The 24866-nt window shown below is 35.7% G+C and overlaps 1 protein-coding gene across 2 annotated transcripts in view; it reads right to left on the bottom strand.

Annotated features, from left to right (window-relative positions):
• The window catches only part of Usp32 (Ubiquitin specific protease 32), an 808142-nt gene that overhangs the window by 150535 nt on the left and 632741 nt on the right, over positions 1 to 24866 (bottom strand). For both annotated transcript variants that reach the window (XM_090413901.1, XM_090413902.1), the window contains exon 27: positions 22511 to 22687. In XM_090413901.1, the coding sequence (XP_090270027.1) occupies positions 22511 to 22687 (177 nt within the window). The remainder of the gene's footprint in view (positions 1 to 22510; positions 22688 to 24866) is intronic.

The raw sequence follows: 24866 nt of genomic DNA, 5'->3' as shown, positions 1-24866 counted from the left end.
TCCTATAAAATCTTTTAAGTAACTTAAATGTTCCTATCATATCCCCTTTCCTTTTTAGATTATCAACCAAATTTTGCAATTTGCAAACTCTCAATTTATCCTTATAAGGAGCATTCCACAGATCACTCACCATCTTGATCCTTTCCACCATTTCTTCATCAACAAGAAAGGCAGGTGGCCAGATGTGAGCACAGTATTCCAGATATGGTAGTATCAAGGCTTTATAAAGAGGAATGACAATGCCCTTATGCCTGCTTGTTAGTGTGTTCTTTAATAACCAAGTAATCCTTTGCACTACCCTGGCTACGTCAGCAATATGCCCTCTACTCTTCAGCTTTCTATCTAATACTACTACCTCCAAATCCCTGGTTTCATCAACTTCCTGAAATAGTTCCCTCAATGTGATACACAGCTTGTATTCTTTGTATCCCAAAATGCATAACTTTACACTTTTCTACATTACATTGACATCAATTATGTTTTTCCCATACTGTTAAGCCTATTTAAATTGTCTCTATACTACCTCGATTAACTATAACCCTGCCCAACTTTGCATATCATCAACAACTCCCTTCAATTTATTTCCTATATCATTTATGTACAAATTAAACAGCAGTGGTTCAAGCAGAGCTTTGTAGCACATCACTAGTAACCTGCTTTCTCCTGGATTTTGCTCCTCCATACACTACTTTTGGTATCTCCATCAGCCACCCTTTTATCCATATCACGTTTCCTATCCATTCCCATTTGTTACAGTTTGCATAACAAAGTTCCATGTAGTATCCTCAAATACCTTTGCAAAATTCAGAAGCATCATCGTGCAACCATTCCCTTTATTCAATTAATTTGTCACTTTATTATAAAAAGTTAGATTACTAAAGCATGACCCAGCACTTCACAAAGTTATGCTGATTGTCATATTCTAATCAAACCATTCCGAATTTTTTTTTTTACCAACTCTTTCAGTATTTTTACCACTATTACTGCTGAGATACTGATTGATCTAAAATTTGCTACCACAGACTTGGATACAAAGGGATTATTTTGTCCTTCCACTCTCTTAGGAGTTTGCCAGAGTTGAGACTTAAACAGCATAGTCAAACACATCACCAGTTCCCATGCACATTATGCACATTCTCATAAAATGCAACCCAATAGCCCATCACATTAAATTCCAAAGCCGTATGTGCATTCAGATTCTACAATATGCTAAGTATCTCCAATTCTTCAACCTCTATTCTCACATCAGTCCTTGTCAACAATATCTTCACTTAGAAGATATAATTTTGCAAAATGATTGATTGCTCAGTAGCTCAACAATTTGGTCTCCTTCTGTTAGTGCTCTACCATCTTTAAAGTTATCCTTCCATAGTCATTCTTCCACCTACTTGCTGCATAGCAAAAAAAAACTCTTCAGGAACTGCTTTTGCTAATTCGGCTAATTTATTTTGATAATCTGATTTTGCCTTCCTTATGCTGGTCACCTTTCTCCTTATACACCCTCCACAACATTTTATTTTTTTGCAGCTCATGCTTCATGATACTACTCATCCATCTAACTCCTATCCAATTTACCCTCCGACTTTGCGTATACAGTGTAATATTGCTTCAGAGAAAGATGTTGGAAGTTTTTTTCCCACTTGGTTAGACTATAATAATTTTTTTTTAATCCTTAATCCAAGTGAAAGCAAACAAAGTTTGCGCCTGAAGTATCTTCAGGACTGGGGGAAACTCGTGGCAAAGGTGGACAAAACTTCACATGCCTGAGTATCCCATAATGCAAAACATCTCCTTGCAGATATGTATAATACATGCATAGCATTATATAGACATGTATAATACATGCATAGCATTACACATGCCCGCAAGGAGATATGCTTTGCATTAGGGGATACAAAGGCAAGTGATGTGAAGCTTTGTCCACCTTTGCCACGAGTTGCCCCATGGCCTGAAGATACTTCAGGTGCAAACTTTGTTTGCTTACACTTAGATAAAGGATCAAACTAAATATATAATTTGTAATATTGCTTCTTCTAGATATCCCTAGAATATCCTTCCCTTACAGAACTTTATGCATTGATACCGCTTCAAGTGGCTTCCTAAGTGTATCATAATCACCTGCTTTGTAGTTCCACATATACACTTTGTTAACTAGAATTTCTATGTTTTGCTACCTCCCAAGTAAAGACCCCATTTTCCTCACTAAAGGCAATGAATAAACCTTAGTTATGGATAGGTTTTCTGATCCTATAACCAGATCCAATACTCTTGTACCATGAGTCCCCTCCATCACATTCTGCTTCAAGTAATTATCTCTCAGTAAGCATATAAATTTCATTTCCTTCCTGCCATGTGACTTTCCTCCTTCCAATCTATGTCTCTGAAGTTGAAGTCCTCCATAATAATTATTCATAACTTAATTTATTTAATGGTATTACCTCCAAACAATTTTCTCAAAAGATGTTTTATTAACTGCTTATATTTTGCTGAATTTCAAATCAGCATCATCAGAGCACAACACGCTGCAATGGACAAAAGATCCAGAGTCCTATTTTGGCACCGTCTAATGTTAAAAAAAAACAAAACAAAAAAAAAAAAAAACATTATACAGCCATGTGGGATGATGTCATCCTCTTAGGATGACAGTCTCCCAAATATTTGGCAAATTAGGAGACCATCATCCTAAGAGCAACTCTCACATAGCTGTAATGTTTTTTTTCGCAACATTAGAGGGCGGCAAAATAGGACTCTAGATCTTTTGTCCACTGCAATTGTATTGTTTCACTTACTCACCATCATGTGTACAAGTGTGTTGCTCTGATGATGTTGATTTGAAATTCAGCAAAATATAAGCAGTTAATAAAATATCTTTTGATAAAATTGTTTGGTGTTGTTAATACTGTTAAAATAATTCAGTTATGAATAACCATCAACACCTAAGCTTATCTGTTAGATCAATAATAATTAGTTGACTTGCATTCACTGTGCTAATCTGCTGATGCATGCCTTCCACAACATCCCTGGCACCCCCTGGACTATAGCAGCAACCAATTTTATATTTTGTCCTACTGGCAATAATCTTACACTAGAGTGACTCAAAAGAACTGCCATCTACCTGGCTGACTCCTACTCTTCTTGCTTGTAATTCATTTGCTATTGGCAGCAGTACCCCACTATATTCTCCCTAAAAATACTAAATCCATCATATTCTATCCATGTAACTAAATTATCTGCTGTTAGGAAAGTCTTGCTAATGCCTACAATGTTTGGTGCGGCACCAATGCCAAAAACTCCTCCCTCTTGTTTACTGATACTTTTGGCACTGGTATATAGAAACTGCAACATCCCTGTATGTTCCCAACCACATTTACCTCCTGAATTGACCACACTATTCAATATTTTTGCTTGACTAGATTCTACATATGTTGATGATTTTCACGTGTGGAGACACCCGAATTTCTTTAGTTTTCCCGAATTTGTGCTTCCACACTCTCAGTGAACAAAGCTCTTTCTAGACACTTAACTCTGAATCCATTTAAGTGCAGTCTACAACTTTCACACAAAGTGCCTTCTTCTTCTAGATTTCATGCTTAATCTGCTCATTCATTCATTTTACATCTACCTTATTAAGCCTTGTGACCTTTGGAATACATTCATGTATTAATGCTGTTATGTATTTTTGCATCAGTTCCCAAGCAGCATTTATTTCCTTACTGCTCAACTCCTCATTCCACGCTATAGGCTCCAAGTTGTCTCCTAAGCTTGTCATGATCACCAGCCTTGTACTTTCACATATATCCTTTCCTCACAGAAGTCTTTATATAACTAGCAACAACCCATGCTACTATTCATATTAAGTGAGGTGATCACTCATGATCACCTCACTAACTGGAGAGAAGTGCAAAACCCCACTCATGATGAAGGGATCTGATTCAAAACTCTCGACCCTCGAGTGCCTTTCTTCACATGCTGTCTGAGAGAGTTCTCTCAAGAACTCAAATTCAGTTTCCTTATTCCCACATGCTATCTCTTCATTCCAATCTATACTGCCATAATTAAAATTGCCCATTATAATCACCCTTCCTTTGTTCACTAACTCAAGTTGTTTATACATTTCATCACCACCTTCAACTGACCTATAGCAACAGCCAACTAAATATCTCTTCCTATCAACAACCATCTCACACTACACTGTCTCATAACCATTGCCACTATTTCCCTCTTTCATGTCTACCTTATGTGGAGATAATTCCCTTGATATTATCAGCAGCACTCCTTCTCCCTTCTTCTCATGTCTATCATCTTGAGAAACACTGTACCTTCCATTTCTATTCCTGTTAGGATATCATCTTCATTCAATCCATGTTTTACTTATTCCGATGATTTTGGGGTAAATAAGCTCAATAAGTGAAATCATTTCATCTCCCTCATTTCTGATACTCCTGGCATTTCATAATAAACATAGACATTCACTTTTAGGTCTATAACCAGTCCTATCCAAGCCACTTGTTGATTGTGATTTTCAGATCACATCTATTATTCAAGGAAAAAATGAGTGTATGGGTGAGTGAGGGGTGATTAAGGGTCAAAGCTGTATAAATGAGAGGAGACCTCCACATAGCCTTTAAGGAATGCGGAGAACCAACCAGGGCTTCTGACCTAATGTCCAATCCTCACCTTCTCGTGGTGCACCCTGTTGGGTATCTACTTTGATACTGAACGAATGAGGATGGGCTAGCAATTTGGGATTTAGCCGACCAAATTGTATTCTTATTGGTTAAACCAAAATAAAAAATGATGGTACAACATGACAAAATTTCATGCCGGCTGGGGCGTCGTACGGTTAAACAAGGCCCCGTTGTTTTCACCAGGGAACCAGGGCGGACAGCGAAAAGTCAGCTACAGGAACAAATCTGAAAACACATCCCAACTCAACATCACCAGAGTTAAGGATAGGTACTATCAATATAAGAAGCCTGAATGGCAAAGAAATGGAGCTAGCTGAGGAATTAGATAAGTATCAGATCGACATTATAGGGGTGACTGAAACAAAAAAGACAAAAACTGGTGAGACCTTTCTGAGCAATAAGTACAAAATGTTATATTCAGGCAATGACAATCAAGGAAAAGAAGGAGTAGCCATAGTATTGAACACAAAATACGAGGCTAATCTTCTTGAATGGCAGTCAGTCTCAAGTAGAGTAATGTGGGCAAATATGAGAATGGGGAACTGGACAATGAGACTTATTTGTGCCTATGGTCCCACAGAAGGCTCTACTAAGGTAGAAGGGGAGGAATTTTTTGAGGCTTTAGAAAAAGCAACTGACACAATGAAAAAGGAAAAGTTGGTCCTTGTTGGGGATCTAAATAGTCGAGTAGGAAATGATTGTGAGACATACAAAAATATTTTGGGAAAATTTGGAGAAAAGAGTAAATCTAATAATAATGGCAAATATCTGTTGGATTTCTGCTCAGGACATGGACTGGTTATTACTAACACCATTTTTCAACATAAAAATGTTGGAACATGGTGTTAGTAATAACACCATGTTCCAACATGGTGTTATTACTAACACCATGTTGGTGTTGTACATCCTCTGTACGACTGGTGCAGGACACCAGAGTGTACAGAGGATTTGAAATTGGAAGTGATCACTATTTAGTCTTGAGTAGGATAAAACTGAATTTCATATTGAAAAGAATAACATGTAAGAAAGTGTTAAAGCGAACAAAAGTTGAGCAGCTCTCAGATGTGAACTGTAGACTAAAATGTACTAAGATTATTGAAGGAAAAATGAAAGAGTTTGAGAACAGGAACCCAACCTTGGAGATTCAGTGGCAAGCCTTGAAGAAAGCCCTGATTGACTCAGCTAGAGAGGCATGTGGTGAAGTTGTCTGCAAGGATACAAAAATTAGAACTCCATGGTGGACACAGGAAGTTAAAGAGGCAGTGAAGGAAAAGAAGAAAGCATATCAAAAGTTCCTGGCAAATAAGTCAGCTCGTGCTCTTAGAGAATACAGAGACAAATGCAAGAATGCTAAACACTGTGTAAAACTAGCTAAACAAAAGTCATGGGAGGACTTTGGCAAGAATATAGAACATAAATATCAAGAAGGTGGCAAAATATTCTGGAGGTTGTTGAAGAAGCTTAGGAATGGAGGAAAGAGTGCTGTAAAAGGAGTTAGAGATGATAAAGGTGACATGAAAACGGAAGAAAAGGATATCCTTGAAGTATGGAGTAATTACTTTGAAAAACTGCTAAATGAAAGAAGCGGTGATGACAGCACAGTGGCAAAAAACACTGAACAGGCATGCAGTCAGGAATACATATCCATACTTGAAGTAGAAAAAGCCACCAAAGGCTTAAATGTGGAAAGGCAGCAGGAGTGGATGATATTCGACCAAAAATGCTGAAGTATGGTGGTATAAAAGTCTTACAGTGGCTGCACTGCATAGTTCAAAAAGGCTGGACAGAGGGATGAATTCCTGATGATTGGAGTAGAGCTCTAATAGTACCCATATATAAAAAGGGAAATAAAACTGAATGTGAGAATTACAGAGGTATTTCCCTACTAAGTGTTCCTGGCAAGATCTATGCAAGCATACTTGAGAAACGATTGAGAAGAATTGTGGAAGAAAAGCTTGGTGAAGAACAAGCTGGATTCAGGCCAAAATAGAGGCTGTCAGGATCAGATCTTCACTTTACAACAAATAGTCGAGAAAGCATGGGAATATAACAAAGATCTGTATTTAAGTTTTGTCGATTTGGAAAAAGCATATGACAATGTGCCAAGAGAGAAGCTATTCAGTACGCTAAAGTTATATGGTGTCAATGGGGCATTATATCAAGCAATACTTAGTCTTTATTTGAGTTGTAAGTCAGCAGTTAGAATTGAAGGAAGTACAGGAAGATGGTTTAATGTTAAATATGGTGTGAGACAAGGATGTACATTATCCCCTCTGTTATTCATTATCTATATGGATCACATTATAAAGGAAAGTGGTATTAAACATGATATCAAAATTGGAGATGTTAATGTCAGTTCTTTGCTTTATGCGGATGATGTTATACTTCTAAATAAATCCGCTACAAGTCTGCAAGATTCTCTGACTAAATTGAATAACTGTTGTAATAGATATGGTATGAAGGTCAGCAATAAAAAGACAAAGACAATGAAAATGTCAACTGTGTTGTGAATGGCGAACCTGTGGAACAAGTAAAACATTTCAGCTACTTAGGCACGATTTTTAGTGAAGATGGTAAATTGAATATAGAAACAGACAACAGAATCAACAAAGCTGGTATGGTGGGAAGTCAATTGAATAAATTCATATGGAATAAGAGAGAAATTAGTCGGAACACTAAATTAGCTGCATACAAGACAGTGTTCAAACCAGTTTTAACTTATGGATCTGAGAGCTGGGTCAGAAGTAAAACACTTGACCAAAGACTAGAGAAAGCAGATATGAGAGTCCTGAGAAAGGTTAGAGGAATAAACAGATGGCATCAATGGCAATATCATATTAAAAACGAGGATATTAGGAAAGAACTTGACATTGTCAGCATCCAGGAATGCATTAGCAGAGCGAATCTCAGGTGGTATGGTCACTTAAATAGAATGGGAGAGAAAAGATTAGCAAAACAAGTGTTCTCTGCCAAGTTGGCAGGAAAACGACCCAGAGGAAGTCCAAGATATAGATGGATTGATACGGTACAAAGTGCCTTAGACGATAGAAATATAAGATCTGATAATGTTGGAGTCTTGACAAGTAACAGACTGATTTGGAGGAAAATTGTAGATAGGAAGTTAGTAATGATGTAATTTTTTCATGTAGTACTATCCTATCCTGTACACCCCTTGAGGGTACATGGCAGGAAATTGATGATGATGATGATGATGAAAAATGAGTGTTTGAAAACAAAGACCAAACATTGGAGACTTGCTAGTCAACTCTAAAGAAACATGGATTGATTCAACCAGAGATGTATGTAGTGAAGTTGCTTGCAAGGATAGAAAAATCAGAACTCCATGGTGAATTCAAGATGTTAAAGAGGCAGTTCTGGAAAAGAAGAAAGCATATCAAAAATTCCTAGCAAGTAAGTTGACAGAATGCCATGAAAGAATGCAGAGAAAAATGTAAGAGCTAAGTAAGCTACATGAAGAAGTAGCTAAACAAGTCATGGGAAGACTTTTATAAGAACATTGAAAATAAATATCATGAAGGGTCTGGAGACTATTGAAAAAGTTTACAAATGGAGGAAAGAGTACTGTAAAAGGAATCAGAGATGATAATTGTGACATGAAAAATGGAAATCATGAAATCCTAGATGTCTGAAGCAATTACTGTGAAAGACTGTTAAATGAAACAAGTAGTGACAACACAATGGTAGAAAACATTCAAGAGGAATGCATTCAGAAGTGAATCAGTACTTGACATAGAAAAGCCATTAAAAAGCTGAAATATAGAAAGACAACTGAGTGGAATTCAACCAGAAATGCTGAAATACTGTGCAAAGTGGTTGTGCTGCATAATACAGAATGCATAGTCAGAAGGTTGAATTCCAGGTGACTGAAGCAGATTGTACTCATTTATAAAAAAGAGGAAATGAAACTGAATGAGAGAAATTACAGAGGAATATCTCCAATAAGTGTTCTTGGTAGATTCATGCAAGTACACTTTGAGAAGACACTAAGAAAAATTGCGGAAGAAAAAACTGAGGAAGAACAAGCTGGTTTAAAGGCCAATAGGGGTTATCAAGATCAGATTTTTACGAGAATTTCTCAAACAGTTGAGAAATTCTCGTAGATAGGCCTGTACGTTGGTTATGCATTACTAAATCAGTTAAGGAATTGACAACGTAGATACGAATATAAATTAAATTACACTTTAATATATATTTCCGATATTTCGGCAACATCACGTTGCCATCTTCAAAAGGCACATACACGTAGGCACTACAACACAGTAACTGAGAATGAAGCGACTAAGTTTAACACACGTGAACCACAGTGGTAGGATTTTTTATTACGTAAATATTTCGTCCTAGGTATCTTAGGACATCATCAGTACAGTAAGGCAATACTAGGAATGACAAAAGAAAGGGCGTGTACTACAAAGGAATCCAAATTGCGTGCAGTGGCGCGTTGCGGCCTGAACTTAAATTAAATTAAATTGAGCTAAATTACTTAAATTCAATTAAAATTACACGACGTTGCCGAAATATTGGAAATATTTATTAAAGTGTAATTTAATTTATATTCGTATCTACGTTGTCAATTCCTTAAGTGATTTAGTAAAGTTGAGAAATTGTGTAAACATAGAAAGGTGCCAGGTGAAAAGCTTTCCAAAATGCTACAATTATATGGGATAGTATGGGATAGGTGGAACCAGAACTCCAGAAATCGACTCACCACAGGTGAGTTATTAGAAAAAAGTAACAAGTGAATTTTTAGCCTTGCTTTAAATGCAGTCAAATTATATTATTTTCTTTGCATAGTTTACACTTTTTTTATTTTAAAACATCACTTGTCATCACGGTGAATTATTTGAACACAGATAACTGCCAACAGTGACTGTTTCCTCTTAGTCATAGCGTAAAACAATTATCTTCACTTACTTCTGTCCTTTCATATCCTTTAAGGTTCGAACTTTATTTTTCTTTCTATTTGAAAAACTATGAAAAATTAAACACTCATTAAAAACTTAACCAACCACATCTTTTCCCAACAGTTGTTATGTTGTCATTGTCATAACATGGTAATTGATAACTTTGAAACTTTTTTTTTCTATATGAAAGACTTCATAAATAACGAGTTCCAAAAATCCCCTAATTTCCCTTACAGTGGTTATAGTGTTCTCTTCACATCACGCATGCTTCCATATGCATCACACTCTGGGTTCTTGTTTCAGTTATGAATGAGAAAAATTAGCCACTATTGTGTGTTATTCTTAAGGTGCTTCATTTGAAAACAGTAAATATGTAAGTTTTTCATATTATGTATACATTTAAATTAAATTACAGTTAGTATTTCTAGTAAATAAATTTTATAAAGAAATCGATGCATTCATATCGTTCAATATTAGGTTTACATGTATGTGTAATATGCAGAACATACATAATAGACAATCGATTAAAAATAATAATTGTATTTTTCTCAAAATATAATTTCATTAACAAAATAAACTGACAATTATAAACAAAGAAAACTTAAATTTGGCACAATCTAATTAAATGCTGTAGTACAGGGATGGCTAACCTATGGTGCATGTGCCAAAAGCGGTGCACTGTATCCCAATGATAATAAAATATGAGCCTATTTATGCAAAAGATATTAACCAAAACTGATATGCAGGAAAAAAAAGCTAAAACTTAGTCATTATTTTTAGCAATTTTATTGTTTTGTGTACATCTTTTGCACATTCACTTGTATGATCCTGAAGTGCCAAGTATTACCAACAGTGGTGCATTGCAGGTTTATATCAGTCAGTTTACAACTGATACTCGTCTACTACGGAGTTGTACTTTGTTTGTCCTTTCCTAACATTTGCAGTTTTGTACTTTTTTGAAAATTAACCCTTGTTTTCACATTCAGACCCATCACAGTGTGAAAGAAAAACAGAAGATGATAGCAGACGTGAATTCAATGAACAGTGGGAAAATGAGTTCTTGTTTATAGCAAATCCATAAGGAAAACCTTTGTGCATTGTTTGTGAAAACACTTCCTCACATAAGTCATGATCTTAATACACACTATAAAACACAATACACTGAAATAGAAGGAAAACTGAAGCTAGTGCTTGGGTCAGTTACAGAGAGAGAGAATATGTGATTAAGAAAAAGGGAGAAATTAAAAGAATGCGAAATATGTTTGTTAAAAGAAGTTATCAAAGTTTGGCGATGACAGAAGCACCCTACAAAATTGCTTTAGCATTGGCCAAAAAAATAGAGGTCTTTTCTCTGATAGAGAAGAAATTGTGAAGCCTTGTCTCCAAATATTTGCAAGATGTCTTGGTGATAAAAATATTGAAAGGAAAGTAGACAAACCATGCCTAGAAAATCTACAAAAGATTCTAGTAAACTCATCAGTATTTGTGCTGACGGAGCGATGTCAATGATAGGTAAAGTCAATGGGATTACAACTTGACTTGAAAACATTTTCAGTCGTCCTTTACTAAAATATCACTGTATTATACATTAAGAGTCACTCTGTGGAAAAACTTTAAATTTGCAGCATATTTTGTTACCGGTTGTGAAATGCGTGAATAAAATTAGAGAAAGAAGAGTGGATTAAACAGAATAGAATTTAGAGAATATTGTGAAATGTTAGATTTGGAATATGGCGATCTCGTTCTTCATTGTGAGGTGAGCTGAATTTTTAGAGGACAGGTTTTGAGTAGATTTTGGATATTGAAAAATACTGTTCGTAATTTTCTAGAAGAGAGAAAAATGAACTGCCTGAAGAAAGAGCCCTTTTATGTGATAACAACTGGCTTTGAGTAAAGGGGGATAAAAATCCCTTATTGTTTTTCAGCCAGTATGCGAAACTAAGATCAAAAACTACGATCTAAATGTTTCATGCCGACGAACTGTCGGCGGATCCAAGCGTAAGTGGCCACTTGGTAGTGCCACACCAAGGCAACTCGATGCAAAGGTGGAGCAAGCTCCCTCACTATCCTTGATATTTTCTCATAATGTAAAAACACACAGCTCCTAGGAGTTGTAGAACTGCTTTACATTATGAGGAGAGATCACTACCCAGACCGGTTTCAACCTTTTTTGAGGTCTCATCAGTGAGTAGCTAGACCTAGATAATATCAAAGTTTAAGTGAAAAGAACTTACATACCTTCGCTATATGAATGCCAGAATGGTGTGCCACTATATTATATTATAACATATTATAACTAAGATGAAAAGCCAAACGGCTATTTTTTCTGGCGAGGTTGATAAGTAAAGGGGAATAAAAAGCCAGAAAAAATAGCTGTTTGGCTTTTCATCTTAGTTATAATATGTTATAATAACTAAGATGAAATGCATTATGAATGAAATGAAAGAAAACACAAACAGAGTTATGATGAGCTGTGTTGCATCCTACATTTTAAATCCACATTAAAGGAAAGCATATATCACTATAATTACATCATACTATACGTATTTTTTTTATAATCTACTTTATAATATTTATTATAAAGTAGATCGATAAGCCTGAATAGCTCAGTGGAAAGGGCACTTGCATCTTCTGCACCAGGCTGCTCAAAGATAAGACTTCAGTCAAGTGTACTTGCCGACTGAAGGAACTTTTTCAAAGCCTATCTTCAACTGGTTCAAGAGTTGGTCGGTCTCTGGCATGGGCAAGCAGGTTTTTTTTCCTACCAGAAACTCAAGTTTTTCATCCTGTAAACTCAAGAAAATCCACCGTAGAACCCACATTAATTCAGACAGAAACATATCCTGTCACGGTTAGGTACCAAGAGATGGCAGCACTTGCTTGCCAGTCTCTTCGTCAGTGGCATCTTATAATTGGTGATAGTCATGGGCCAGCTATTTCTGATTGGCTACTGGTGGAGAATGAACTGCCCACTTAGTCTCCAAAATCTAGATAGGGTTAAAAGGCCTTGTCTACTCCCTATAAGGGAATAAAAAAGGAGTTAGCTTTTCATCAATATTATTATAATAGATCGATACCCTGGGTGAGTGAAATTTTTTTGTGACTAGTAGATTTAAATTGTATTTCTGGAGACTTGGGTGGAACATTATACAGAGCAATATATTATTATTATTATACAGGCACTTTCATGAAGTCCGAAGACTCATTGTGGTTGACCCAATCTATCATACTTCTCCTTGAACCCATTAACAAAACACTCACAACTGATTTGGACAACCCATTCACTCATCCACAACTCTCTAAGCAAAAAATTTAGTCCTCACACCCTTACTAACCACACCTTTATTCAACGTCCAGGGATGACCCCTTGTTCTGGTCCCACTACTCAAGTGTTGAAACATTTCCCCTGTGTTAAATCCGGAATGAAGGGCTTAATTTATTCTTAAGCATTTCATTCAGGATTTAACTGAGTTGCAAAATTTCAAAAGAAAAAATACTTGTAAATAGGCAAGAATAGTAATTGTAAATATGCTAATAATAATTTTGGTAATTTTCTATGTATTATTTCATAAATGATCCTATAAACAACTGGCAGGAAACAAAACATTGTTTAGATTGTGTTGTATTATGAAAGTCAGAGCAAAGTATAGATTGTAAACGAATTGTAAACATAACCCCAGGCAGTTGCCGTGCAAAGTTGGGACACATGCAGGACGCTATTGAACGGAAAAAGTGCTGTGTGTGCAGAAAAGGCTTAAGTGACGTCTGCAAGTGATGACGTAATAGAGAGAGCAGACGTGAGGAGTATAAAAGGAAGTGGCGGCGCGAGCAGAGCTCTCTCTCTCTCTCTCTCTAGTTTTTTTTAGAAGTTTGGGTTCAAGTGTGGGTCGTAGAGTGGGCGAAAATGGTCAGCGCCGATGATATGGTCTAATAGCAGTTCAGTCTGAGAATTTTTTTCAATGCAACGAGATGACCAGCGAACACCAAAGTTCACGAAGCTCCAGCTGTACCATTCCATTAGAAAAGTTTTGAGCACGTGAAGTTTAAGTGAATCATGACTGTATTCACAGGAAAGTCGAAATGGAGGACGAACGATCTCAATACAAGGCACCTACTCGAAGAAAGCCTGAAATAGGATCAGATAAGAGGAATCTCTTGAATGTCTTAGCTGATCGGTAATGTTAAGTTTTTATATCCTTGTATTGTATTCTTAGACCACTGTGAATGAAAGTGCTAAATTTCTAATAATCGGACCTGTTGATATATCTTAGGAGTTCAGAAATTAATCCTCCAGAAAGGAATTAGGTTAATTCTAGAAGTAAATTGTTCCTGATATTATTAATAGTCAAATCTAGAGTGTCATATTTTAACATCTAAGAGGAGAGAAAGATAATGATTTACGAGGTTGAATTAAGTGAATGGGAATACCTGTCTCTGCTAATGTCTTTCAACATAATATGCTGATTGCAAAATAGACTTTGTCTGCTTGTGTAATATTGCATTTTGGGATCTAGCATTTAGTTTGATTAACATGTATCATGCCTTAGTGATAATAAACATTACTGTTTTATTTACCCAATGTGCCTGATATTTCAAGTCAATGCACCTCTTGCTAAAAAAAATTAGAACCTGAATAAGTTGAAGCGCGGGAGTTTAAGATAAGAACGGGCTACGACTGCAATCTAGTCTGAAATAAATATAGTAAGGATTTATTTAATTTGTTAGATTTTGAAAATGTGATAGTCTGCAAGTCAAATCTCTGACAAGAATTTTTCTCTTGCATAGGAATTAAGATGGCACAGCGAAACAAATAAATTTTCTTAATTCCAAAAAGGGTTTGACCTCAGATTTTCAATCAGGGAGAATTTGCTTCTAACTTGAAGCAATCTCTGTTTTGAGGTTTGCACACGTTTCAAAATTTTGAAGGATAGGCCATGGAGGGTTATAGAAACGGTGCATTGGATAAGAATCTAATTCGAGTAGTAACAACACAAGATTTTGATAGGTAAGAATAATTAAGGAATAGAATAGAGTTGATCAATAAGTAACAACATATATATAGGAAACCAACAACGTTTCACCTGTATCTCTCGTATAAAAATTTTTAAGCAACTTAAATGTTTCTATCACATCGCCTCTTTTTCTTATACCAATCCACCACGGAACCCACATTAATTCAGACAGTAACATATTCTGTTACTGTTAGGTACCAAGAGGTGGCAGTACTTGCTTGCCATTCTCTTCGTCGGTGGTGTTTTATAATTGGTGATAGTCATGGGCCAGCTATCTCTGATTGGCTACTGGTGGAGATTGAACTGCCCATTCAGTCTCCAAAAGCTAGATAGGGTTAAAAGGCCTCGCCTACTCCCTATAAGGGATTAAAAAAAGTGTTAGCCTATGATTAATATTATTATAGTAGATAGATACCCTGGGTGAGTGAAATTTTTTTGTGGCTAATAGATTTAAATTGTAATTTAAATCTACTACTTCAATCTATCCTCACAGGGAACATTCAGCAGGCCAAAATTTCTCAAAAATCTGTACAAACAGATTTTTGAGAAATTAGTTATATTCTGTACTTTCTTTATAAAAAAAAACTACACCAATTTTATTTTCTATCATAGTTATATACAGTCGATTCCATTTAATTGGGCCACCGGTTAATTGGGGCAGCCGCTTTTTTGGGCCAAATCTCAAAGAACGGAAACCAAACCAACATATTAATACATAATTTAAACGCTTAATTGGGACAACTTTTCGCTTAATTGGGCAGTAGCTGAAAAGGAATTTAGCAATTTTGATATATTTCATGGATTTTTCGAAAATATGGCAACACTAGCGTGATGCGAATCAGTTATCTTTCGTCGTGCATCTGCTTAAGAATCTACCCTTACTATATACTGTACCTAGCGATATCGATTTATTGTGTCAATTTTATTTAAAATTTTTAAATCTTTGCCAAGAAGCCAAGAAATGATTTTACACTTTCAAGTAAAATTGCTTTGCTGGATAAAATTAAAAGCCAGCCATTAAATACAAGCCATTGTAGACTTGCTGATATAACTGGTGTACCAAAATCTACCATAGCGCGTCTCCTACAACAAGAAAATCAACTGCATGAGGAGTAGACTTTACAGAAAGAAATTCTAGGAACATCCAAAAGAAAGCGTGATGGAAAGGATCCAGAAGCCGAAGAAGCATTAGATCAATGGTTTTCTATAGTTAGCAGGCGAGGCGTGAATGTCAGCGGCCCAGTGTTGAAGGTGAAGTCAGAGGAGATCACTAAAAAGATGGACCACAACGATTTTAAAGCAACTGCTGGTTGGTTGTCTCTATGTAAAGCGAGACACAATATCAAATTAAAAAAAGCGCACTGCAAAAAGGGCAGTGCCGACAATGTAAGCGCTCAACAATGGCAAAATACTAAAATCCTTACTTTTTTAGAGAATTCTGTTCAGATGATATTTACAACGCTGATGAAACCGGCCTCTATTATCGTGCTACGCCAGACGGCTCCCTGTGTTACAAGCACATTGCACTGTCAGGGTATAAAAGGGCAATGGGCTGCATTACTGTGTTATGCTGTGCAAATATGTCGGGTACAGACAAACAAAAACTACTAATCGTAGGAAAAAATGCTAAGCCTCGATGCTTTAAGGGGTTAAGAATAGAGAGTTTACCAGTAGAGTACCATGCCAATAGTAATGCGTGGATGACTTCTGAAATTTTTCGAAACTGGCTTACGAGTTGGGATGTAGAATTACAACGTAAGCAGAGGAAAATTTTGTTGCTTCTCGATAATTGTGCTGCACACCCTCATTTAGATAATCTAAAAAATATAAGGCTGGAATTTCTTCCTCCTAATACAACATCCTTAGTACAACCAATGGACATGGGGATAATAAAAAATTTAAAGATGTTGTATCAAGGAAAATTGGTTAATTACATACTGGAATCCATTGATGAAAACTTATTAACAAGTTCATCAACAGTCAGAGAGATCAGTGCAAAAATTTCCATTTTGCAAGCAATACAGTTTGTCTCTGACAGTTGGCGAGCTATAAAAAGCAGCACAATACAAAACTGCTTTGCTGTTTGCAGTTTAAAACCTTTGGAGGTTCTTGAAATTCTGAGTAGTGATGAAAATGAAGACCTACTGCAAGCTCCTATCATGAATAATGAAGAATTTTCAACAATAGATGACAATTTACCATGTTAGAATGAAAATGAAAACTTTGAAGATGCAATTGTTGAAGTCATTAAATCCAAGCGTCAAAAATTTGATGAAGAATGCGATGATGAGGATGATGACCCACCTATGCTTGTAACTAATCATGAGGCCAAAAAATTTATAGTCAGGTTACAGCGTTATTTTATGCAGGAAGGTAATGAAGGAAGCCCTACATCTGCACTGAATATCTGTGCTGATTTTGTAGAACTGCAAAATTTCAAAAGCAAAAGACAGACTACACTTGATGCATTATTTTTTCTGCACAATTTATAGTTTCTAAATCATTTAAGGAATTGAACAACGTAGATCCGAATATAAATTAAATGACACTTAATAAATATTTCCGATATTTCGGCAACGTCACGTTGCCATTTTCAAAAGGAACTTACAAAAAGGCACGTGCACGCAGGCACTACAACACAGTAAATGAGAATGAAGAGATGAAGCTATTGTTCTCCTAAAAGTCCTGATGGTGCTCTCTAGCAGGCTTCATCTCTTCATTCTCATTTACTGTGCTGTAGTGCCTACGTGCACGTGCCTTTTTGTAAGTTCCTTTTGAAAATGGCAACGTGACGTTGCCGAAATATCGGAAATATTTATTAAGTGTCATTTAATTTATATTCGGATCTACGTTGTTCAATTCCTTAAGTGATTTAAAAATGCATAACCAACGTATAAGCTTGTCTACGAGAATCAACAATTTATAATACAAATATTTTCTGTATTTTGGTTTAATAAACCATTAAAATAGGTACCTAATTATTATTTTATTTACCTGCGTATTACATATTTTATTTTAGAATTTATTATTAGTTCATTTAATTGGGGCAGCCGCTTAATTGGGCCGAAATGGATTAGTCCCAAAGTGTTCCATTTAAGCGGAATCGACTGTATTATTATTATGTGACACCTTCAGGGAGTCCAAAGACTCATCGAGAGAGGGCACCTACTCTACAACTCTCTGTCTCCACCATTCAAATCTACCGACTACAACTAACCACAACTACACGAACGGCATCTACTGCCCATCACCACCACTAGTATTTCCACAGACAATCACAAACATCCATGCCCACGGCGGGATTCGAACCAGTGGCCTTTTGGCTGGAGAACATATATGCTAACCACTCGTCCAACCAGGCCGGCACACAATATCCTCAATTTAATCTCTTGGCTCATCAAGAAGCATAAAATATTTACTATCTGGTCCTCCTCAGAAAAAAGTTTGCAGACTTTTGTGGTAAAAGTTGAAATTGCCACCTGTATGTACATTTATGCATGTTTAATTGATTTTGTGTCACAAGTCATCTTGGATTGGAGCCCCATTCAATGCTAAAAATAACAAATATAGAACTGGATTCATCTCATTAAACTTTTTTTTTTTTTTATGAATGAAAATTTCAATTTCATAATTTTAGTTTCTTTCTTGGGAATATGATGTGCTACTTTGGCTGTGTGGAAGTACAAATATAAACAACATAAAAGTACTGGTGAACATGATATCTAAGAGACAGCATAAATTGTATATTACAAGATACCAGAGAGAGAAGTATTAGAGATGATGCATACTAGAAGGAAAGGATAAAATTAATTAATGATATGTCGCCTTGGTTTCATTATACAACAGAGGAACAGAGTAAATAATGAATGGTGCAGTAGTAAGAATGTGTTTGAGGATGAAAGGACTAGCTCATACATGAGAGGCTGATTGATCAACCTATAGTACATTAGTACTGTATATGGGTAGTGGGTTGGGAAAGGAAACCTGTTTACATTTTATTTAAAAGCCTGTATATTGTAGTCCTTGGGACATTAGGATAAAGACTGTTCCACAGTACAGCAATGAAGGAAGAGGGAAAAAAAAACTTGTTCCATGTGTTTCAAGGTGTACTGCGAAAGGATGTTAGCTGACAGTTGTATGTGTCCAACGGGCTTAGTACTGAGTAGAGGAATTATTGCTGCTATTTCAGATAAATATTCGCCATGGAAATATCTGTAGAATACACAAATTGCAGAGACCAGACATTATGTGAAAGCAAGGAGAGTGAGCTGGTAAGAGATGGGACATTTATCTATCTAATTACTCTCCTCTGTATTGAGTCAAGCATTTTGAGGGAGCTTTTAGGAGCCCCTACTCCAAATGTGAGACCAGCATTCAATAGCTAGGCATATTTGTGATTTGTATAAGGTTAACAGCTGTTCAGAGGCGAAGTAAAGTCTTGAGCAAAAGAGAAATCCTAGTTTTTTGGAAGCTGAGGATGCAATGGTTGTGATGTGTTTATGCCAGGAGAGGCCTGATGTCAGGGTTCTATAGTTGGCACTGTAATTCAGTTCTGGTGAGTTAAGAGATCTAATAAGGGTCTTCCAGATCACGGGCAAGATTAGTCCTAAAAAACGTTTCTAAATAACAACAAGTGAGATCATGCACGCTCTATGCATGCATTGTACGTACTCTGTTCTTTGTCTAATATAATTGGAATCAGTTGATTATAGTTTGTAACAGTTTTTTTACTTTTTAGTGCCTTACATCAGTTATGTACCCTGAAGATGCCAACAGCCTTAGTTGGTGAAACTAGTTGGTATAATATAGTTGTTTATTATATGTACTTGATCAATATAGTCCCATTATAAGTCATTCCGGTGCTTTTATGGTCAAGAAAATTAAATGTTTTTTAACATGAAATTGTGAATGTTATCAAAATAATAATGGGAGAAAATAGTTCTTTTTTTGTGAGAAATATGGAAAAAATAGCTCAAGAGGAGTATTGCTAAAGATAGTATCAACTTCAACTCAGAACCATGACAGAGATGGAATGGAGTGAAGTTAAATGGGTCAAAATATTTAGTACAGTGTGAGATGGTAATTTTAGGTAAATCAATTTAATAGATAGGCAGGTATTCTTATGGCAGAATTCAACTATAGTTTGATATCCAATGTTGAAAGCCACTGTAGATTCCCTCCCCGACACTTCATGTATTTCTTGCAGGTCACCATGGAAATGCCCAAGGGGCAGTCACCAATTAATTTAGTAAGTGCAAAGAATACAATAATTAGTATGGGGGATTTTGGTTACGGAAATACACACTGTGTTGAATAAGTATTGGAAGAGCATTGAATTTCAGAGAAACTTAAAATGCACACAACTCAATAAAATGTTGGCACTCCTGTTTGATTGTGATTGCACTTTCCACCCATTCAAGCATACACTCTACCACTTTATGGTAATATGAGTCAAGTATTTTGGACCATTCTTCCTTCAACATGACTGCCACTGTTGGACCCAATGGTCATCATACACCCAAAATTTTCCAATTTTTATAAACTTGTGTGTGTGTTTGCTTAGAGTATAATGAATGGATAGGTGAATGGAATGCATTGCTTGAGAGTGTGGATAATGCAGAAACAGTAAACAAGTTTAAGATGTGGTTTTGATAAGGAATGTGTTTGGTAGTAAGAAACTCCTGCAATGTGTCATTTCACTCAATGGAAGTCTGGAGATAATAATGTTAAATCATCAGAATGTGCCATAGTGAAAGTAATCTACCAGCTATTATATGTTTGCTTTTTTTTTTTTTTGCTTAACTTGCATATACAATCAAAATCAACATTGTTATAAATATTACTATTTTTTTTCATAGCAAAAAAAGCTGTCATAGTGATATGATTACAATCCTGTCACATAAAATTTCAGGCTATCTCTTCTTCTTTAGTATTCTGCAATTGAATAGGTTCTTCTTTTAGTAGCAGAAACTTTCCTTCCACTCTCTTCTGTTCTGAGCCTTCTTTTTCAAGGTTGTGTACCTGTCTCCATTGAGTATGTCATCTAGAATCATTTTCCTTACTCTTCCCTTGGGTTTTTTTCTGTCTATTTTTCCTGATGATTCCATTCCCTCTCAGAATATGTCCAATCCAGTTTCCCTTGCTTCTTTTTATCTTCCTTAACAGACTTCTTTCTTCTTCTACTCTTTCTTTTTAAGACCTCATCATTAGTTATTTTATCTGCCCATTTGATTTTTTCCATCCTTCTCCAAATCCACATCTCAAAGCTTTCCAAAATCTTAATTTCTTCTTTCTTCAATGTCCAAGTTTCAGATGCATAGAGGGCAACACTCCACACATAACATTTTATTAGTCTTTTCTTCAGGTTTCTATCCATTTTACTTCTGAATAAATTCCATTTTCATTTAAAGCCATCTCTTCCCATCATTATTCTTGCTTTATGTCACTTTTACATCTTCCATCACTGCTAAGATATTTAACACTTCCTAGATATTTAAATGTCTTTACTTGATTCAATTTTTCCCCATTTATTCTGATATCCATATTTGCCTCTTTCCTTGCTATTTTCATCACCTTTGTTTTTCTGATGTTAATTTTCATTCCATAATTGATACAGGATTCCAGTAATCTGTTCAACAGATGTTGTAGTCCTGTTTCAGTGTTTGATAGTAATGTTCTGAGCCTTCTCATTCAAGCATACATGCTCATCTGCGTATCAATGTCAGTTGCGTACCTTATTGCAAATATCTGTCTACCTCCAATCTTTATTCCTTCTTCAGAATTCTACAGTGCTTCTTTTAACATTGCTTCGGAATACAAGTTGAACAAAATTGGTAACAGAGAACAGCCTTGTCTTACTCCTTGTCCAATGATACCTGGTTCTGTTGTACCATATGTCTCTCACCATGGCAGTTTGTCCCAAATATAGTGAGATAATTAGCCATCTGTCTTTCCAATCTATACCAATCTTTTCCATTACTTCCACCATCTTATCCCATTTTACAAAGTCAAAAGCTTTCTCAAAATCTATATAACAGATGTTAACTTCTTTATTCACTTCTAGACTTCTTTCACTTACTATTCTTAACAGTCCAATCGCATCTCTTGTTCCCCTACCCTTCCTGAAACCAAACTGATCCTCTCCAAGAAATTCTTCCACTTTAGATGCAATTCTCCGTGTTAAGATTCTCATAAGTATTTTTGATGTATGGGAAACGAGGCTTATTGTTCTAAAATCCTCGCAGTTCACTGCATTACTTTTCTTTGGTATAGGTATAAATATTTAGGCTATATAAACCAAAAAAAAAAAAAAAACCTTAATCTTTTCAAATTTTTCCATGATTGCATAATGAAAGCTATCACAGTGAGAATTTTCAGCTTCTTAACCCATTAAAACTGCAGTCTATTAACCAATAAGTCACTGACTCTCTTAGCAGTACATGTGGATGGTATGTATAAAATAATGCATATAAAAATTCTTAAATCAATTATGTTATTAATTCATTTTCAAAACAAAAAATATTACATATGAATGTTCATTTATGAAAATGGATAAATAGAAGATTGTGGCATGACATCATGTTTGGCCTCCCTAATAGAGTTTACACTCACTTACTGTACAGTGCTCTATGGGTTTTTGATTTTTCATAGATGGGAATGACATTGAAAACATATTCTGTTGTTCTGTTTATTTTACACATTTGCATTTAAAAACCATTCCTAATGAAGGAGCTATTTCTGATGGAAATGGCTCCTTAGCTTATGCATGGTTTTTTAAATGCATACATATTAACATAAAAAGTAAACCAACTTTACTGTATAAAGCTTAAAGTATAAAGGAAAATATATTTTTTTGATGTCAATGAGCAAAATTTTACTATATTTTTACCATTTTTCGATGGTATGCAATAATGAAGTTCTTAGGCACAACATCTGTGAGATCAGCACCAGAAGAATTACTGACAAGGCTGGAGGACATACTCGATGGATAGCTTCCAACAGCACCACATCCTCCTAACCAAGGCATATTAACAGCAACAAATATATTTGAGCCATTAGGGCAAGTCTGTAAAGAGAAACCATGTTTGAATAATGTTCATACTAATATGCATGAATGGCAAACCTAAAGTAGTTTTACAATATTGAAAGATACAGAAATATATTGGCATCACATACAGCTATGTAATTCTGTCCAAATTTGCATCACCTATGAACACTATTCAGAAAATTTGGGATGGTGCATCAAAAACCTTGTTTTGATGCTATTCAAAAGAGGGCAGTTTGGTTAAACAATGATATCAGAGAAAGTCTGTGTCTACCTTATGTTCTTTCTAGAATTACTTCCATAGGTAACTTGAGTAGCAACTGTTCAATACCCAATCAGATATTGAACCCACTGAATCTATTGTTCCTCCTCTTTAATTTTCTCTGTTTTTTGAAACAGTCTTGAACACCAATTGTTCTGAAGGACTATAACCTCTGGACATTTAAAAAGAACAATAACAGATTCCCACCTCTCAAATCTTGCTTATATACATCACTCATGTACTGAGGCTCTGTAACTTGGGTGAAATAAGGCATTTCTAGTTTGAAGTCATATAAATGATGACTAGGAAAACTGTATTCTCTTATTTCCCCATTGCTCTCTAATACAACATCCAATAAATGCTTTTGTACTTTTACTTGGGCCCATTAAAGACAACAGTTAATAATCAATTTCTGATACGAACTCTCAATAGGTGTATAGGAAACTAAGCTGCAACATATAAAAACACATTATTGCTGGCTTCAAGTGAACAATTTTCTTCCAAATTAACCCACTGTCAGGTTTCCAATATTGTCATATCTTACATTTCAGTCTTCTAGTGCAGTACCTAATTGCATCAATCACCCTAGATCTTAATTTTCCTCTGGGCCTTTTTCTATCTTCTGACATCAATTGCTCTTTTGCTAAACTTTTACCTTTTCCTGTGACCATACATGCTGTAGATTACATATACTCACTTATTCTTGAATACTAACGATACCGAGTTTCTTTTCTACCCCCCCCCCCTTTAGAACTCTCAAATCTGTGGTCTCTTGTTTTTCAAGGATTTTATATCTAACCTATCATATCCAGATGTTAAAACTGAAAATCTTATATTGCTAGCTAAGTGTTTGACTGAATTCTCTCTTTTCTCATACAAATTTCTTCAAGTGGTTCCCCACCATATCATTTTTGGTTATTCTATTAACCAGTTACATATTTAATTTGTCATCTTTGCTAAAAAAACGTGACTAAATACCTGAAACGCTTTACTTGTTCTACAGGTTCTTCATTGAGAATGCGCTGATTTTTTTCTGTTTATTAATGGTTTTCAGAGCAATAGCAACCTAGTTGGCAAAGTAATTATCATATGTTATCCAACAAACAGGCTATAAGTTCAAATTTCACATGTAGAAGTGGACCACCACTCTGTTTATTAGAGGTCCAAAATCGAATGAAAAAAGCTTCATATTTGGTCCCTAAAACAGGATTTCTAGATTATCTAATCCTCATCATCATCATCAAATTCCTGCCATGTACCCTCAAGGGGTGTACAGGATATGACAGTACTACATGAAAAAATTACATCATTACTAACTTCCTATCTACAATTTTCCTCCAAATCAGTCTGTTACTTGTCAAGACTCCAACATTATCAGATCTTATATTTCTATCGTCTAAGGCACTTTGTACCGTATCAATCCACCTATATCTTGGTCTTCCTCTGGGTCGTTTTCCTGCCAACCTGGCAGAGAACACTTGTTTTGCTAATCTTTCCTCTCCCATTCTATTTAAGTGACCATACCATCTGAGATTAGCTCTGCTAACGCATTCCTGGATGCTGACAATGTCAAGTTCTTTCCTAATATCCTCATTTTTAATATGATATTGCCATTGATGCCATCTGTTCACGCCTCTAATCTTTCTCAGGACTCTCATATCTGCGGTCTCTAGTCTTTGGTCAAGTGTTTTACTTCTGACCCAGCTCTCAGATCCATAAGTTAAAATTGGTTTGAACACAGTCTTGTATACAGCTAATTTAGTGTTCCGACTAATTTCTTTCTTATTCCATATGAATTTATTCAATTGACTTCCCACGATACCAGCTTTGCTGATTCTGTTGTCTATTTCTATATTTAGTTTACCATCTTCAGTAAAAATTGTGCCTAAGTAGCTGAAATGTTTTACTTGTTCCACAGGTTCTCCATTCACAACACAG

The sequence above is a fragment of the Typopeltis vanoorti genome, chromosome 24 (genome assembly GCF_054136105.1).
Source record: "Typopeltis vanoorti isolate ZY-2024b chromosome 24, IOZ_Tvanoo_1.0, whole genome shotgun sequence".
NCBI classification, from domain to species: domain Eukaryota; kingdom Metazoa; phylum Arthropoda; class Arachnida; order Uropygi; family Thelyphonidae; genus Typopeltis; species Typopeltis vanoorti.
The sequence above is the reverse complement of the archived record's forward strand: the minus strand, read 5'-3'. Positions and strand labels throughout refer to the sequence as shown.